Source organism: Odocoileus virginianus, chromosome 26, assembly GCF_023699985.2.
Source record: "Odocoileus virginianus isolate 20LAN1187 ecotype Illinois chromosome 26, Ovbor_1.2, whole genome shotgun sequence".
Classification (NCBI taxonomy): domain Eukaryota; kingdom Metazoa; phylum Chordata; class Mammalia; order Artiodactyla; family Cervidae; genus Odocoileus; species Odocoileus virginianus.
The window spans coordinates 29,388,366-29,407,242 of record NC_069699.1 but is presented as its reverse complement, the minus strand read 5'-3'; the positions used below and the strand labels follow the sequence as shown (position 1 = coordinate 29,407,242).

Here is an 18,877-nt window from a genome sequence, read left to right as displayed (position 1 = left end):
CATAAATCTACAGGACTTTCTACTTATTGGTAACAAACCAGAAATTGCTATTCTTCATCCTTTCAACAGGAATTCAGATGCTACAATGAAGAATGCTGCGTTTTATCTGATGACTTAGGCTAAACCCCCGCCCCTGCCCCCGTCATCGGGTATTCCAGGTCCGGATTCTGACAGCTTTCTGAAAGGAAGTGGCCCAGGACCCACCGTTACCGTTTAGCCACTGGCGGCTCCTTTTGCCTTGATGATTCCTTTTGGCATTCCCAAGAACCCTCTTTCACGGGCTTTTGTTTTTCTTTCCTGATCTCACAAGCCCTGGAGGAATGTGCCAACCTCACCCCTTTCTGAGACAGCCACGTGGCTGGCAAAACTGAGGCCATCCTTTGCGTGTGCTGGAGCAGTTGTGTGGAAACAGCCACCCCCAGCAGACATGTGCCCCTTGTTTGTGCCTAGCTGGGGACTTGCCCACAGTTACAATCAGCCACCTGCTGTGCTGAGGCTGGAGGGCAAGGGAGTTCAGGCAATTAGCAAACGGTGGTTGCTGGCCGTTCTGGAGCAAACCAATCACTGAAAGAGATCCCTTGAAGATGGTAATTGTCAGTGTTTGGTGTGGGAGCATCCCTAGGTTTGTAGAACAGTTTAAAAAAAAAAAAAAGGCCAAGCCTCAAACTTTCCTTTTTTTTTCAATGCTAAAGCTCTCCCTTATCTGAAAAGCACAATGACCCATGGAAATGAGTGTCAAATGTCACCAAGACAAAAATTAAGCTCTTTAGGAAATAACCTGGGACTGGAGTCTTCTCACCCACACATAAGCATAACTGAAAATCCATGTTTTATTAAATGTATGCTGTTGTTTAGTCTGTCAGTCATGTCTGACTCTTTGTGACCCCATGGACTGTAGCCCACCAGGCTCCTCTGGCCATGGAATTCTCCAGGCAAGAATACTGCAGTGGGTTGCCAATCCATTCTCCAGGGGATCCTCCCAACCCAGGGACTGAACCCAGGTCTCCTGCATTGCAGACAGATTCTTTACCACTGAACTACCAGGGAAGTCTCATTAAATACGTATGCAAATATAAAAAAGCTATAGTTAATACCTGTTGAACACTCAAGATAAAGTCTATCAGGCAGCCTAAGGGGCCTCCGAGAATCCAAGCGAGTTGTCACAGCTGGGAGCTCTATTTAATACTGTGCTCTGTGCAAACTAAAGATTTACTGTCATTAGGAACTGGTGTAAATTAGAAACGTTTGCCAGTCTTCTGGAATTGCCTGCACAGAGGTTGGTGATAAGCCACTTCCTTATCTGTGCTTGTTGGAGAGCTGACGTGGCTGTCAAAGTTTTGCACTAAACTGAAGGAATGGGCCATGGCAATGATTAGAACAGCCAGGAAAAGTGTATTTAATGTTTGTTAAAAGGTGTAACAGGTGTCAACACAACTACTAAAGCATTCCGGGTGGATCTGGTCTTTTAGGATGTGTGTATGTCTGCTCAATCATGTCAGACTCTTTGTGATTCATGGACTGTAGCCCACCAGGCTCCTCTGTCCATGGAATTTTCCAGGCAAGAATATTGGAGTGGTGTTATTTCCTCCTCCAGGGGATCTTCCAGACCCAGGGATCGAACCTGCATCTACTGCATTGGCAGGCAGATTCTTTACCACGAGGGCCACCTGGGAAGCCCTGACAGCTTGCTTAACCATGGTATGATTAGGAGGATCTTGGATGCAGAACATAAGCACTAATTTCCTCAACTGTGATATCAGTGTTGGTCAACACTTTGGTGGTTAGCGGTTTAAGATATATTATCAGTTTACTTAGAGCATTTTTTCACTGGCCAGATAGGCTTCACATCACCCTTTTTTAATTTAAAAAAAAAAAATCATGTTTCTTTCAGTTATCTGGGAAGTTGGCCTTCAATGACGAATCCAGTTCATTACCTTCTTGACTGTATAACTAAGGAATTCTAACAGTAAATTTCTCTCCACTAATTCCCAGGTAAAGGGATATTAGAGGTTGTCAAGCATGAGAAAACAACAGTAGTTCTTACAACCCCCTGGCCAGCAGCATCAGCACTATCTAAGGATGTGTTAGAAATGAAAATTCTGGGGCCCCACTCCAGACCTACAGAACCAGAAGGGCTGAAGGTGGGACCCAGCAATCCGTTTAATAAATGACTTGAGAACCACAGGAACAGAGGAACAGAATGAACACATAATATGAACACAGGGAGGTTTTCAAGAAAAGAGATAACAATCTACAATTTAAAACAGGAAAGAAGGTCAAAGAGGCTGAGGAAGCCCAGTAGGCTAGTTTCAGGAGACCCTTCTGAGGCCCTCACTGTTTAGTTACTCAGGCATGTCCGACTCTCTGAGACCCCATGGACTGTAGCCCAGGATCCTCTGTCCATGAGATTTTCCAGGCAAGAATACTGGAGTGGGTTGCCATTTCCTCTTCCAGGGGATCTTCCTGATCCAGGGATGGAGCCTGCATCTCCTGCATTGCCAGGCGGATTCTTTATCACTGAGCCAGCTGGGAAGCCCCTTCCAAGGCTGACCCAGCAGTTATACAGACAGAGTAGGGACCTCCATTCAATCCCTAAAAAGAAATGCTCACACTCACTGAACATTATTAGGCTTCAGAGACTGGGCTAAAACCTCTCTACAGGTTCTGCTATTATCACCAGCCCTGTTACACAGATGTGAAAACTGACATTTAAAAGAGATTTCATTTAAACTCAGCAAGAAAGTAGCAGATATGACTCCAAGCCTACACCTGGACGACTCTGCCTAACTTCTCTAGTTTCAAAATGAAGGGACAGAAAACAAGGAAGGAGAGGAAAGGAGAAAAGGGAAGGCTTTTGCCAGCTTAACTTGAGGTTTTGGAATTTGTAATTATGGTGGCCACTCATTGATTCTACTAAACTTAGTTTCTGGGGTGAAGAAAGGTTGCTTTTTTAAAACTAGATAATCTGATTTTAGATGGTGAGGGACATGGAGGCCTGGTGTGCTTCAGTCCATGGATTGCAAAGACTGGACAAGACTTGATGCCTGAACAACATAATCTGGTTTAGTAAAAAACTGGATTAAACCACAAAGAACAGATTGCAGATAACCAGACTGAACAGTGTTATCACTCAGTGTTTCTTAAACCAAACCAACTACTGTCTGTAGCTGTCCTCTAATAGCAAAGATACCACTTAGTTTAAAAAAAAAAAAAAAAAAATTTTTTAAGAGCTACAAAATCAGACTCCAGTCATTTTTAGCAGAGTTTTAAAACAGGGCATGCAAGCCCACCTGAGAAGCCCAACATCCAACAAAGGTTCCTTAAACCACACAAGGTGTTCCTAATGCCCGATTTTTATTTTTCAAACTTCATTGAGTTTGACACGTTTTTTTTCCCCAGCTGTGCTGCCCAGCCTGTGAGATCTTAGCTCCCTGACCAGGGATCAAACCTGCACCCTCTGCAGTGGACTCATGTTATCTCAATCGCTGGACTGCTAGGGAAGCCCCTGATGCCCCATTTGCAATCCTAGCTAAAAGGTTCATAGTAAAATCTCAACCCTTGACGAGCTCTGTTACAGGATAGAGGGCTTGGGAGCAGCTGGAGAAAGAGGGAAACAAGCGGTCAATCTCATTCTTAGTCAATCATATGCCAAGGCAAAAAACCTAGGGCTCGGATCCACCCGATTCTAATGCCACCACTGATAACTGCAAACCATTTTTAATAAAACTGCTCAGAGACTGAGACGGTTTCATAATAGCCAAAATAAAGTGCCTGCCTCACTTTCTACCCCTTCGGACCAAACCCTGCCAGCTGGTTAAGAGACCTGAGTTAGTCTGGTCCCACCCTGAGTTGGTAGATGCAGGAAACAGGGCCCAGTGACCTTAAAGACTTACCAGGGGCCTTTCGTTGAGGTGATGCTAGATCGAGAGGACCAGAGGCTGGCTGGCTGGTTCTCAGGACTCCAGGTTTAAGAGGAACGGCAGCAGGGAAGGAGGAGGAAGGAGAGGAGGGAACTGGGAAGCTGGGTGGAGAGAGGAGGGGGAGGGGTCGGAAAAGCCAGGCGGGCTGGACCAGACTTCTTCCCTCCCCTCCCAAGTCAGAGGGTCTTTCCATTCTGGGGATTTCCTCCCCACCCCATTTAATCAGGTCTTGATTGCACCTCAAGCCAAATCAGGCAGTCGCCTTTTTGGAGTGGAAAGTGAGAACTGAAAGGATTATAGAAGCTAGGGATGCCCCCCATCCATTCTGGGAGAAGGAGGGACACCCCACTTCCTCTTAATCAGATGAAGCTCCTTCTTGGGGGTTCCGGTGTGAGCATACATTGGTTTCTAGCTGCCCTGGACCACTCTGCTCCTTCACAAGACAATAAATTAGAAACTCCTGTGGCTCTTAAAAAGACAGGGCATGTGCTATGTGGCAGACAAGTGCTCAGCATTTTACTTATACAAAAAGAGAAAGAGAAAGAAAAAGGATGTCATTCAATCCTTGTAGCAAACTGAGGTGTAGGAGCTGTTTCTAACTTACAGATAAGGAAACTGAGGCTTAGAGAGGTCAGCCAGCTGCCGGCTGTCCCACCAGAGCTGGTACATGGGCAGCGAGGGTTGGGACACAGGCTACTGTAAAGCCACCACATACTCAGAAACATATCAACAGACGTGCTCACTGGCCGGCCCTACACCTGTGATGTGCAGTAACAAGGTCAGGACCTAGAACTGGATTCAGTTGCAGGTCTCCATGTTTATAGGACTTAGCTAAACTAACCTATGTAAGCCTCAGTTTCCTCATTATAAAGACAGGGACAGTGATGTGTTTTCTGGGATTCTTGGGAAGATGCTATGAAGCTATGTTGCTGTGAAGGCACCTGCCTATGTTTATTAAATGTATTCTTTCCTTTCTGATCACAGCACAGGAAACCAACAATTATACCAAACATTTTACTTCTACCATCCTCAGAACAAGCTAGGGTTGGCTTCTTACCACTGAGAAGAATCCCTAGTGGGTGATCTAGGTTAGAGTCGCCAGATTAAACATTTAGAACACACACTAAAAAAGTTATCCCTTGTTTATTTTATGTGCTCAGTCTGGCAATCCTAACAGTTGGTAATAAACCACATGGGAAAAGAACTTTGGAAGCAGCTTGGCAAGTCCCTAGTTGAAAGTGGCTTTAGGATTGATTCAACAGAACCCACGGTAACTGGTGGAAGTACAGCCTTAAAACTTGCTCCTCCAACATCATGACCAATCCATGGAATTTGTGTCAGACCCTCCTTATCTCTGCATTCTACCAGAGACAAGAAACCAGCTTGTGTTTGGGAAATACAGCGTCCTCTCATCTAGAATTCCTTTGTTAAACTCTTGTCTGTAGTCTAACTTGTAACCAAGGACAAATTACTGTGTCCATCTGAATGTGAGATAGGGATCAACTGTCAAACTACTTTTTTGTTTAGATCTGAAGAATTTCTTATAATAATGAAAATGTGATGAGAGATTTTTTTTTTTTTCTAAACATTAGCCAGCTTGCCAAGAACTCTGATCCTGTCTACTTTGAAACTTCAAGTCTTTTAGAAGAAATATAATCCAAAAAATGACTTAGGCTGAGAATGAGGTTAACACAAAAATCTGTAAATATTTAAAATAAAAACACTTTAGAAATTCAGAGAGACAGAGGGTGGAATGGGGGTTGCCAGGAGATGAGGGGAACCCAGTGAAACCCCAAGGTCCGAGCCAGGGCTGATGATATTCCACTGTGGCCAGAAATAAGAATTATGGGTACCAGGCACATTGTAACCTTTTAACAGGCTTTTTCTCTCTTGATTTTCATAATGGCCCTAGGAGGTCTAGGTTATGTTATTCCCTGTGCCTCGGACCTGGGAGATTATACATACTGAAATCAGAAAAAGGCTAAGAGGTTCCCAGACATATATGCAAAAGGGCTTTTTTGCAGAGTTCTGTGTGGTTCTACCTTCATCAATGGAGTACCTGTTTAGACACCTACAAGGGGACCCTTTCTTTCATAATCCATCTAATACCCAGGCCTTACAGTTTTCAACAACCAGAACCAAGCTACACAATTTGCAAGACCCAGTGAAAGATTAAAATGTGGAGCTTCTTTGTTTAAAAAATCATGAGGAATCTCAAGATGGTGACAGAAGAGTGTCAAGCTGAGCGTGGGTCCCCTCTGAGCAGGGGGCTCTGTGTGCTGCACAGGTCACACCCTGGTGAAGTCTGTCCTGCCAACAGCATTTTTTCCTGGTAGGTTTCCACTGTCTTAATTGCTTCCTTTCTGCCTGCCCAGCCTCAGGCGCCTGTGCCCAGAACTAAATGAGCCTGTTCACAAAGGCACACAGACCCCCGGGGGCCAGCAGGCTCTGGACAGGGCCCCCGACGTGCCAGGGGGAATCACAAGCTTGCTGCCTTGCTGCTCTGGGGTGGCAGGGAAGGGCTTTAAGCCTTGGTTTGGGAAGTTTCCGTTAGGTCAAGTGGGTAGTGTTCCATGAATCTTACATTCATTTTGAAAAACGGTGCAGTGTCAGAGATCTGTAGGTCACTGTGCTAACCTATGAGTTTTTTAACAGGACAAATTAACATTAAAAAAATTCTGACATAAGCACTGTATATTCATTATCAACAAATGAAAACACACTGACATGTGAAGAAGGCAAATTGCAAACATTTCTATCCTGCCCATCCCAAGATAACTCTTAGTCATGACAACAGTATCAGCTTAATTTTTTTTTTCTAACCTCTACCATAAACCGGGCAGTGTGCAATGCACTCTAATACTGTTTTGCAAATTTGCAAATTGCTAAGAGAGTAGATCTTAAGTGTCCTCATCACAAGAAAAAAATTTTTGTAACTATATATGGTGATGGATTTTAACTAGACTTGTTGTGGTGGTCATTTTGTAATACCTAGAAATATTGAATCATTATATTATATACCCGAAACTAATACATGGTTACAAGTCAATCATACCTCAACTAAATTTTTTTTAATTTTTAAAAAGAACTGTAATTATTCTTATTTACAGATGGGAAACTGCAGTGGAGAGATGTTCAATAACACAGCTAAGATTGTTCACCAGTGAGAAGCAGGATCTGGAGCCAAACTCAGTTTTGCCTAACTTCAGAATCCACTCTACAGCAGTCTTTTTGGTGGGGAGTCTGTAGGTGCGCAGAAAGAAAATACTAGAACTTCTAATGATACTTTTTATGCATCCTTTGAACATGTTACTCTATGTCACTGCTTTTGATGATGACTCTTTTGTGAGTATTTTACAATATACATGATGTTAATATAGTTCTTCATGTCTACAACTATGGGCTTCCCTGGTAGCTCAGCTGGTAAAGAATCCGCCCGCAGGGCAAGAGACCCAGGTTCGATTCCTGGGTTGGGAAGATCCGCTGGAGAAGGGATAAGCTACCCACTCCAGTATTCCTGGGCTTCTCTGGTGGCTCAGCTGGTAAAGAATCTGCCTACAGTGTGGGAGACCTGGGTTTGATCCCTGGGTTAGGAAGATCCCCTGGAGAAGGGAAAGGCTACCCACTCTAGTATTCTGGCCTGGAGAATTCCAAGGACTGTATAATCCATGGGGTTGCAAAGAACTGGACACGACTGAGTGATTTTCACTTTCATGTCTATAACTGTATAATGAAATAAGTAATTAAAAGTATACAAATGAATGGGGCTGTATGAACAAAACAATTTAGAGGTTACTGCACTGTGCTTACAGACTAGTTTTTAACTTACAGACTAGTTTTTATACATGTATCATATATTTGAATATATTGGCATACATATTTTTTTAAATAAAAAAGTATGATATATATGCTTTTTTCTATTTCCTATATTGTAATCATTTTTTCCATGTCAATAAATATTCACCTACAAAAGTATTCTAATGTAAGTACTGAGCTTCTTAAGTGTTACTTTTGATAAGATCTCATGATTTAGAACAAGGATCTGATATTCATCCTACATTCCAATGCCTTCATCCCACCCCCACTCCAATGAATGGTGGAGTGTTGGAAGCCAGGGAATCTCACATCTCTCTTCTCAAAAGAATTGAAATTCAGGACTCAAAGAGATATTTGTGTTCATATCAGCATTATTCATAAGAGCTAAAAAGTGGTGTAACCCAAGTATTCACTCACAGATGAATGGATAAGCAAAAGTGGTAAATACATATAGTGGAATATTAGTCCTAAAGTATAGGAAATTCTAACACATGGTACAATATGGATGAAACATGAGGACATTATGCAGAGTGAAAGAAGCCAGTCACAGGAAGACAAATACTGTATGAGTTCAGTTATATAAGGCATCCAGAATAGGCCAATTCGTAGAGATGGAAAGTAGAATGGTGACTGTTAGAGGCTTGGAGGGAAGAAGAGAAGGGTTATTATTTAATGGGTATAGAGTTTCCATTTATTTTTATTAGTTGGAAGCTAATTATTTTACAATATTGTAGTGGTTTTTGTCATACATTGACATGAATCAGCCATGGAAGAGTTTCCATTTTTAAGATGAAAGATCTTGGAGATGGATGTCGTGATGGTTGCCCAGCAACTTAAAATGGTTCAGATGGGGGACATCCCTGGTAGGTTGGTGGTGAGCAGTGTGCCTACATACACAGGACACATGCTTGATCCCTTTTCTGGGATGATCTCACATGTCTTGGAGCAACTAAGCCGGTGCATCACAACTACCAAAGTCCACAAGCTACAGTCCGTGCTCCACAACAAGAGAAGCCACTGCAATGAGAAGCCTGCACACTGCAACAAGGAGTAGCCACGATTTGCCACAACTAGAGAAAGCCCCAGCGTAACAACGAAGACCCAGCACAGCCAAAAATAAATAAATTTTAAAAAGAAAAAGGTTAAGATGGTAAAACAACAACAATGCATCTCAGTATACTCGAAAGACTTAGTGCGAGCAAAGTCCCAAGTACTAAGTCTTCATTCTGTACCAGGCATCCTGCAAGGTGCGTGATCTCATTCAATTCTCTCAACAAATCCCTTAAAGAAAAGGGACCTTAGGGAAGCAGATGAACCTAGAACCTATTATACAAAGTCAGGCAAAAAGAAAAACACAAATATCATATCTTAATGCATATATATGGAATCTAGAAAGATGGTGCTGCTCAACTTATCTGCAGGACAGCGGTGGAGACGCAGACATAGATAACAGACTTGTGGATACAGGGGTTGTGGGGGGGCAGGGGGAAGGAGAGAGTGGGACAGATGGAGAGTAGCATGGAAACACTATCATATATAAAATAGATAGCCAGGAGGAATTTGCTGCATGACTCAGGGAACTAAAACCAGGGGCTCTGTGACAACCTAGAGGGTTGGGATGGGGTGGGAGGTGGGAGGGAGGTTCGGGGGTGGAAGGACATATGTATACCTATGGCTGATTCATGTTGATACATGGCAGAAACCAACACAATATTGTAAAACAATCATCCTTCAGTTAAAAATAAATAAATTTTTAAAAAGGGACCTTAGGCTCAATGGCTTGAACTGGCTCAAGGTCACATCACTAGTAGATGAAGAAGGCTTGTCTCATTCAACTTAACGCCTGCCTGTCTGAATCCAGGGCCCAGAAATTTTCACTGTCTCTTATAAAGGAGGCAAAATGACTTTGGCTAAGTAGTAAAAGACTGGAAACTTAGTCTGCCTCCACCATAGCCCTTAGTGGTCCAGTGCCTTGTACATTGTAGGTATTCGGTTTTTAATCTATTGAATACAAGGGTGAATAGGGTCCAGCAATGAGAAAAAGACCAGGCATTCCAAGGTCACTGCTGATGGAGTGCTCATTTCCTGCCTTCTCACTCTTAAGCTATCTCCTCAAGTGACTAATATTAGACTTGGGGCCGCTCCACTGATAACACCACTTACCACAGGGTCCACTGCCTGCTGCCCTCACTGCCTTCCGTCAGGGACAGCAAGGATCTGTGGCGGGTTCCTGATACAAGTGTAAGTCAGAATGGCACTCTGAGATGGCAGGGGAGACCTGGGGACTGTAGGTCTGGTCCTGTCAACCTGAATTGTCAGGGGTATGTCACTTGTTGGTTCATCCTGCGTGAAATGAGGGTTGCAATGCATAATATGGGGGCCGCCCTAATATTCTATGTGCAAGGCAGATGAAAAGCACCCACCGTATGGGATGGAGGATTCTTTCCAAATCCAGGGCTCTTCAGAAAAAGCAAATTCAGAATTTGATGACTGTTTACCCTAAGAGCTATTGGAATTAAAGTTGAGAGACGCAAGAATCTGACAGGCAATACAAAGAAAAGGAACTGCTTATCCTTTAAAAGCATTTTAATACTGAGCTTTCACCAAATAAATAAGCCCCCACTTCACAAACTGAAGTGCACAGAACACTGGTCTGGGAAGAGGCTTGAACACTGGGGACAAGAAAGTGGGAAATACTGTTTATGTGTTTTCTTCTGGGAGATCTGCCATGCACATGAGTGGATTTAAAATTGATCAAAAAGAACTTAAACTCTGTTGAGTTTTTTTTTCAATTTATCTATTTTTAATTGAAGCATAATTGTTTTATAGTATTTGTTGGTTTCTGCTTTTAACGATATAGTTCCCACGCTTATTTGTCTGCAGCTCCCTACTTGTTGTTATTTTGTGTGTTTATTCAACGTAACAACTCAACATCTGGCGAAGTCATGGGGAAATGTTAAACCATAATATGAGTAATACAAACGTTACCCACACAAAGTTTCTTAATCTCAGTTGTAACATGGGAATAATATTCCACCAACCTCATGAGCAGAGATGACGATTAATGAGTTACTGTTTGTAAAACATCTAAAACAGCCTGACACGTAGAAGTATTTACCAATCATTAAAAATAAATAAAATATTAATGTGCTGAACTGACTGTTAAAAGAACTATGTTTAAATCAAACCTTAAAATAGCCATAACACCAAGAGAAAGAAAAGTCATTTCTTACTATGCTTTTCACAAAAGCTCTTTGCTGATTCATTAAAGTTCTGGCGTGAAATCAGACAGAAACATTAAATTTTTGTCAAGTCAGCCTTCTTTATTCTGTCAGCACGGAAAGTAATGATTCTTACAAGTCTGTGTTAGAATACTGAAAAGGAGACTCCTGACAAAGGTCAAGAGCATCAGGCACGGAGTCCTAACTGGGCCACTCTTGAAGCCATGTGACCTAGACAGTCCCTACTTACTCTCTCCACAGCTCAGTTTCCCTGTCTGTAAAATGGGGGTACCACGAGTGCCTGTCATCACACGATTGGTGGGAAGCTTCAATGGATCAACACTAATAGCAATAGTAAAGCCAAACAACAGAGACAAAGCAACTGAGCTCCAGATTCCAGAGAAGTTAGCTATCCACAGTAATAAAGCAAGTACCTGGGCCTGGATTTGAACCCAAGCAATTAAATTCCAAAGCTCCTCTTTGCGTCTGCCTCCCATTGATGTAAGGACACACTCAGCATAGCACCTAGCCCATGAGAGCTGCTTTTTTAAAAAAAACAAAAAAAAACCAAAACATCGTCACTGATTTTAAAGGTCCCAGAAATGGAATGATATTTTAGACCTTTAAATGCTCTAGAGGTGTAACAAGTAGGAGGACAAATTCTTTAAAAGTCTTTGATTTTTTTCCCCCCTCCCTTCATTAACTACTCTCAAAGCATCCAGAGAAGTTCCTTTTGCTTGGGAAACAGCTGCTATTATTTGTAGCACAGCTGTAAATTGTGCATTATTCCTACCCATTTGAAGCTAGGTGACAATAAGCTATCATTCTGACCCAGCAATGAACTGAAATTGTAGTCACTTTTTTTTATAAGCAAAAGTGCCCTAGTCACATAGTTTCTTGGTAATTTCCACCTTTCAGGATCTTAAAAAAAGAAAAGAAAAGAAATGCCTTGCTTTTACAAAGTCATTTGCAGCTGGCTCAGTGATAAAGCCTCGCCGTGTCAGCTTTCAGGAATCCTGTGTTTGTCTGTGTTGTGTTACCCAAGTAGCTTGTTATCTTTGCAGCTTAAGGGCTGACTTGGAAATTCAGGCTGTCAACTATTTAAAGAAAATGGAAGTCCTCACGCCACTATTTTAATTAACTTTCCAGAGAGCAAGGTTTTCTACTTGGTTATGAGAGTGTTAACTTAAAATACTTTGAAGGAAACAGGGCAGAAACAAAATAAGGAGGAGGATCTTTGTTTTAAAAGGCATTCCAGGAAGAAGAATTTGAACATAGCCATGATGACAAAACAGTATAGATAATGTAAAGAAAAGAGAAGAGAGAGTCAGGAACAAATATTAAGGAGTATGAATGGTAGGGCGTGGGCGGTTAAAATGTATTAATGCAGATTATATGGGGTATTGAATGCCAGGTTAGGGTTTTGGAAGGTGGATGTCTATGCAATGGGAGATAAGAGATGTGTGGAAGTCAACAACAACGATCACATTTATGTCTTAGGAAGATAACAGGGGGTTATGTGTGGGTATGCGCTACACAATGGAATCAGAACAGATCCAGGAACTCGCTGACTATGTGAGTGAGTTTGGCCTAAAATTTCCATCCATTAATTTGTTAAATGGTGATGATAAAACTGTGGTAGGAACTGAATGAAATCAGGCACGGACTATTAAAATAATGCTATAGAAAGCAGTCAAACAATCAACACACACATGCACACTTTTACAGTCAGGCTGCCTGGAGGAGACTGAGGGCTGAGAAAGCCGGCGTTCTGATGGAGAGAAGGAAAGAAGGGATGTCTGAGGTGAAGGAGAAAGGTGGGAGGGAAAAGGGAAAATCCCGAGAGACGATTCAAGAGAGAAAGGAGTTTATACAAGGGGAGGCAGCGGGGGAGCTGGTCTGGGGGCTGGGATGCTGGCGGGTTCAGCTTTAGAAATGCTAAATTTGAGAAAGAATGAGATATTTACAAGGAGTGGGTGGCCCAGAGCAGCCTCAAGAAATAGGTGTTCAATCAGCATTTTAATTGAAAATGCCACATGGCTCTACTATATGAGGATAGTATCTGAGGATCTTTATTGATCCATAATTAAACCTCAGTGAGCAAACTCAGTGAAGTTCTAAAAGCCATGGCATGTAAGCCAAGAGAGATGTGGAGTTCAGAATTGCCACTGGGGGAGCTCTGGATAGAAAAACAGATTCTCTGGAAGGAATCAAGGAAGTATCAGGCATGCCTTCATACTCTACCTCCTTTGAGGAATTTCCCTTTGCTTGTTCCCACCAGAGAAACATCACCTATAAAAATAATCACAGATAACTCCAATCCCAATTACACAAAGATGTTCATCAAAGTATTATTTATATCAGCAAAAAATGGGAAGCAATTCATATTTAAGATAACAGGGGAGTGGTAGATTATGTCCATCAATTTGACGGAATATGAAAGTGGCAACTGTAGGAACCATTCTAAGCACTTTATATATATTAATTCAATCAGTCATCACAGCAATTCTGTGGGGTATATATTAATAAAAGCCCTATTTTACAGATGAGGAAACTGAGGCTTGGTAAATTTAAATAATTTGCTCAAGATTGCACAGGTAATAAGGGGCAGATCTGGGACTTCAGTGAGGCTGTCTGGTTCTAATGTCTTCGCTCTTAATAGTACATATCATTGCCATAAATGCTACTTTTTATTTTTGCCTGATTTTCCTAAATTAGTTTTATGACAAAACTTTGGAGGAAAAACATACCCTCTCCATTCAGGGGAGGAGGAAATCAAATAGGAAAGGAGTGGTGACAATGAGCAAAAATTCTGCTTCATTATATACCCAATGATAAAAGCTCCTATTTCCTATTCTTTCAATCTCATCAGCAATAACTAATGCTCGTACAACAAATTATAATCTACAAAGTCCTTGAACCCATTCATAGTGTCAAAACTACCCAGCCAAGTCCCATTTTCATTACTCCCAATTTACAGATGAGGAAATTGAGGCTGAGAATGAGCAGAGGGCTCATTTCAATTTCACGGCGCTGGTTTCATGATTCCCAGTCCCAAGCTCCTTCTACTACTCAGCATGGTTTGGACAATTTCAAAACACTGTCCACCATTTCTTTAGTAATCAGTCAGGAAAGCATCAGGAACACACTGAAATTGAGGAAAATGATTGACTTGGGTTTGGCCAGACTAACTCTCCAAACTTGACATCTTAGGGCTAAAAGGTCTGGGTTACCCAAGTACTGTTCTTTTTAAGACTTCTTCTGCCTCAGGCAAGCCATTTTCCCTAAAGGAGGCTTGTGGAATCAACCTTTTTCTCTTTCATTCTTTCCCCGGCCATGTGATTACAGCTTCTTCACACCCATGTAGGTACCAAAAACCTCTTCAGAGGTTGCCAAGAGATGGGACAGGATGATGAAAATGAAGAGGGAAATAATGATACTTTAATAGTTAATAATAACAGCCAAAGTGTATAGAGAGTTTGCTGCACGCCAGATACCGACCGCCCTGGGCAATGTTTCCATACAGTTAATCTCACAACAGACCTGGGAAAGAGGTGCCATTATCTTGATGGGGAAATGAGGCTCAGAGGGTGTCCATCACATGCTTGACCGGGAGAAAGTGGGGGGGGAAGGGTTAGCAGTCCACAGACAGTGGAGTCTGAGCTGTTGGCCCTGAAAGCCCTCATTTTAAATCAACTTCAGACTCAGCCCCTACGCGAAGGAATTCCTTGCATATCTGATCTTCCTAGGAAATATGGCTCCTCCAGGGAAGACAAGAGTGGAGAACACAGCCGCTTTTGATGTTAACGACCTAGAGACTAATTTATCTTCTTTTTATGCCTTGACATTTTCTTTTAATTAAAAAAAATTATCAAGAAAGCTATCAGGGAAGATTTACTGGAGAAGGAAAAGGCTACCCACTCCAGTATTCTTGGCCTTCCCTTGTGGCTCAGCCGGTAAAGAATTCACTTGCGTTGCAGGAGAACTTGGTTCAATCCCTGGGTTGGGAAGATCCCCTGAGAAGGAAAAGGCTACCCACTCTAGTATTCTGGCCTGGAGAACTCCACGGACTATACAGGGTCGGACCACGACTGAGTGACTTGCACTTTCAGTAATTTTTATGATTCCTTCAAAGCTTATTTACTAATCTAATTTTTTTTAAAAAATCACAAAACAGAGTAAAAGGAGAGTGCGGTGAGTGGACCGTGGCATCTTAAGTGGACGCCTCAGTCATTCTACCAAATTAAATGGGCAGATGTGGAAAGTGCGCCGAGTTTCTGAAGTGAAGCATGACTCTGTGACCGCCAGTTTTCAAGCCTGGAAGGCAGGATCTGGTTATCAGCCTGTTAAGGAGCACACCTGTCAAAAGACTTGGCGGGGAATGAATACTAGTTGATCTGTAAATAATCTACTTGTTAAGTTTACCCGGAGTAGAACATTAACACGGTAGAGGCAAGGCTTTCAGCCGGTTGTCGGCCTGTGAGCTGTTTCGAATTGGAGGTCTGGCCTCCACCTTTAACCCTTTCTACTACTCCAACGGCAACTACTGCATGAAAAGAACAGAATGGAGCGGATAGAGGAGGGTGAATTCAAATATAAACACTCTGATGATCTGGCCAGTTAGGCAGTTAGGACCAGTAAGTGTCTCGGTGGCAACAATGCAACTGTTAGGTCAAGTGTGTGAAGGGTGAGGCCCCTTCAGGGCAGCTGCAAAAAGAAAGCCCCTATTAATCCCTAACTAAGCAGCTGATGGATTTAATCTTTTTGTGCTTATAGTATATCTCTTCAAACACAAGATTAGTATAAGTTTAAAAAATCAGCACGGGTTACCCAAGCTTTTTATAGATTTTTTCATTTGCTAACAGATGACAGAGAATAGAACGTTGGAGCATTTCTGAGAACAAGTTCTGTCGCTCCGGCTTGGAAAGCTTCATTGCTTGGATTCATTCACAAAAAGAATAGGTTTCTATTTGAAGAGGAAACAGACCTCCGTCTCACGCCTAGGGGTCTACTTTCTTTTGATTTTGCATCCATTGTTATTTAAAATAGCATTAAAAGATTCAATGAGTTATTTTGCATAGTTATATCAGAAAAGGAACCTTACCTGGTGTAATCCCCTTTGGCTTCCTAAAAAAAAAAAAGACAGATGATCAGTTTGTACTGATGTTAATCAAGCTAAAAGAATTTTTACTCTTGATTATTCTCCACTCTTAAAATGCCTGAGTTTTGTTTCGAATTTTTTTTTTTCACAAGGAACACTTTCCCTATTTACCACACTGGAGAAAATGTGGCATTTAAGACACTGTTATTACTCATTAATTTTTCTTGTTTTTAACAGACAAGACAAATCTATCTGAAAACGCATAGATGGTTATTTCTCCTTTTAAGTTTCGAAGATCACGTGATAAATGCTTGTCTACCAGAGCAGCACACTTTTTAGTCTGGATGCAGACCTTTTAAATCATTACACAGATAAACCAACACATGCCATTTACTTTCTTTTTTTAAACCAGTATAGAACCCACTGTTTTTCTACTATGCATGACTTTAAGAATTAAAGGGCTCTTTAACTCAACCTCAAGAAAAAGTATACAAAAGTTACTAAATTTAAATGCAAATTACAGCTGTTGTGACAACTGCTGCCTCCCAAATGCAAGTCACCCAGAGCTCTTTGCCAGGAATATGGTCTTAACGCTCCTTCCTCAGTGAAGTCTAAATTTCATTTTCTTCTGAGACACACAATGCCACATTCTCCCTCATCATGCAAACCACACTAAAACAGAAAACGGTGGCTCACATTTTACTCTGGTAAACAACCAGGAGACTTGAGAACATTAGCTACTGGCCTATGCAAAAGTTTCAGAATTTCAGGCAGTTCACAAAACCCAATGAACAAAACGAGCGGTTAAAAAGTGGTTTGTCAGCTCTTACCTGTAAAATGAGTGCCGCTAACCTGAAGATAGTTTCGCTGTCTACTTCGATTTGCCCCTGTCGGTGGAAAAGGAAAGCATCACTGAACACAGGCTGCCCTAGGTCGTAGCAAATGGCTGTGGAGTTCGGGAAGCTGTCACAGCTTGGCACCTCCAGTTTACGATCAAATGCAGATCATACCATTCCAGAGGGAAGGGAGGGGGGCGTGGAGAGACGCGTCCAGGGCTAAGGGGAAGCCACAGCGTGTGTGTGTGTGTGTGTGTGTGTGTGTGTGCGTGTGTGTGTGTAAGAGAGAGAGAGTGCGTGCTTTAATTAGCTGTGGGAAATTGTGTTTTGAGAGCAGTATTCTGGAAGGAACACACATGACTGAAAATTCAGACAGACTAAATGAATGAACAATGTTTATCTAAGTTCATTTTTACGCTCCGATTTTCTTACTTTGTTCAGTGTTTTCCTGCATCATAGCAATTATTTTGGTACACACACAATGCAAATATTATAAAAAATGTAAGTTCCACTTCTGTGTCAATGAGACTATTGGATTAATATTTATAGTTTTACAGAGAAAATGTAAAGCCTTAAGAATCAGTTACAGCAAATGCTTAAAAGACTAATATTCTGTTGCTATATACTGAAGTTTGATGAATCCTAATTTATCTTTTTTCCAGTATTTTATTTTTTAAGATCCCAAAGAAGAATAGGCGTTTGAGGCTGTAATTAACAGGAATACTTATTCAGGAAGGGATGCACAAGTGTGGGTTTCTGTGTGTGGAGGAGTGCCTCGATCAACACTACTCACATATACTTTCGTTTATTTTGTTAAATGTGATGACATATTTAAATACCATTATTGCACTGTATGATAAATTCAACACTTAGACTACGGTCATTATTTTTAAAAACTTTTTTTTTTTGGTAAGATGCTAGTTTATAAGCATTACCACAAGCTAAAACAATTCCACATAACGCTCTCCTGGTTAAAGCCTGTATAATTAGCACTCAGAATGCATAGTGTTTAAGAACACAGGTCTGCAAATCGCCCTGCACTTTTTCTTTCTCCTTTCTACCTGTTGAATCTGGGTTGAAGAGTTTTGTAATTATACCAAGTGTATCAGTGGTAAGTAATTTAGTAGTTTTAAGGTAAACGCACACTAGGTAGGTTTATAGGAGCAGTTAGCTCAGTGAGAATTTCTGGAAGGTTTATGCTTTTCTCTCAAGTTTCCAAATGATTTGACTGGGCTTCTCAAACAAACAAACACAACAGCAACAACAACAACAAAACCCCAAAACAAAAACTAGTAACAATAATTCTTTTAGAAGTCATAAAATAAAATATACAACCCTCAAATTGGGGATGTTACAATGTCAGCTGTGATAATTATCTGTTTCCCTTCTATTACAGAATGAAAACAAATTAACTTCCTTTTCCAGCATCTAAGTATTCCTTCTGAAACCTGAGGCAGAGGATCTGCTTCAAAGTTTTGTGCTTCAAAAGCTGACAGGCTCAGAGCCTTGGAATTCAAAGCTCGCCTATAATCTCTAGAAACAGATTATAAAATCAAAGAAGCCAGGTTGATTGCAGAAATCAATTGCCCTGTGTCTTTCAGGCAAGAGACAGCAGTTTTCTAATCTGGTGAAAGATGATGAAGCAGTTAATCCAACAGGTGAGAAGGTGCTGATCAAGATTTAAATTTTAGAAAGGCTGAATCCCTCCTCTTCAAAGAAAAAGAAACTCATGTAGAGGCAGGGGAACTTCTGGGGGGGTGGGGTGGCGCTAAAAAACATCTTTGAGTTTGAAATTAGGCCTGACCCCGTTAAGTCAAATTTGTCTTAAAATTGGAGAAGAGATCAAGTGTGTTAGTTTAAATATTAAAAAAAAAAGAACAACTAAAGATGAATAAAATATACTGAAAATTATTGCCAACTCCTCTGCCACCCTGTGACCCCTTTGCTTCATCAGAATCTTGGATGAGTCATTTGAACAATATT

General features: G+C 41.4%; 1 protein-coding gene across 5 annotated transcripts in view; it reads right to left on the bottom strand.

The window, feature by feature from the left end:
* The window catches only part of FRMD4B (FERM domain containing 4B), a 353,626-nt gene that overhangs the window by 57,257 nt on the left and 277,492 nt on the right, over positions 1–18,877 (bottom strand). For all 5 annotated transcript variants that reach the window (XM_070455691.1, XM_070455688.1, XM_070455689.1 and 2 more), the window contains 2 exons: positions 16,889–16,945; positions 16,062–16,084 (listed from right to left, as the gene is read on the bottom strand). In XM_070455691.1, the coding sequence (XP_070311792.1) occupies positions 16,062–16,084; positions 16,889–16,945 (80 nt within the window). The remainder of the gene's footprint in view (positions 1–16,061; positions 16,085–16,888; positions 16,946–18,877) is intronic.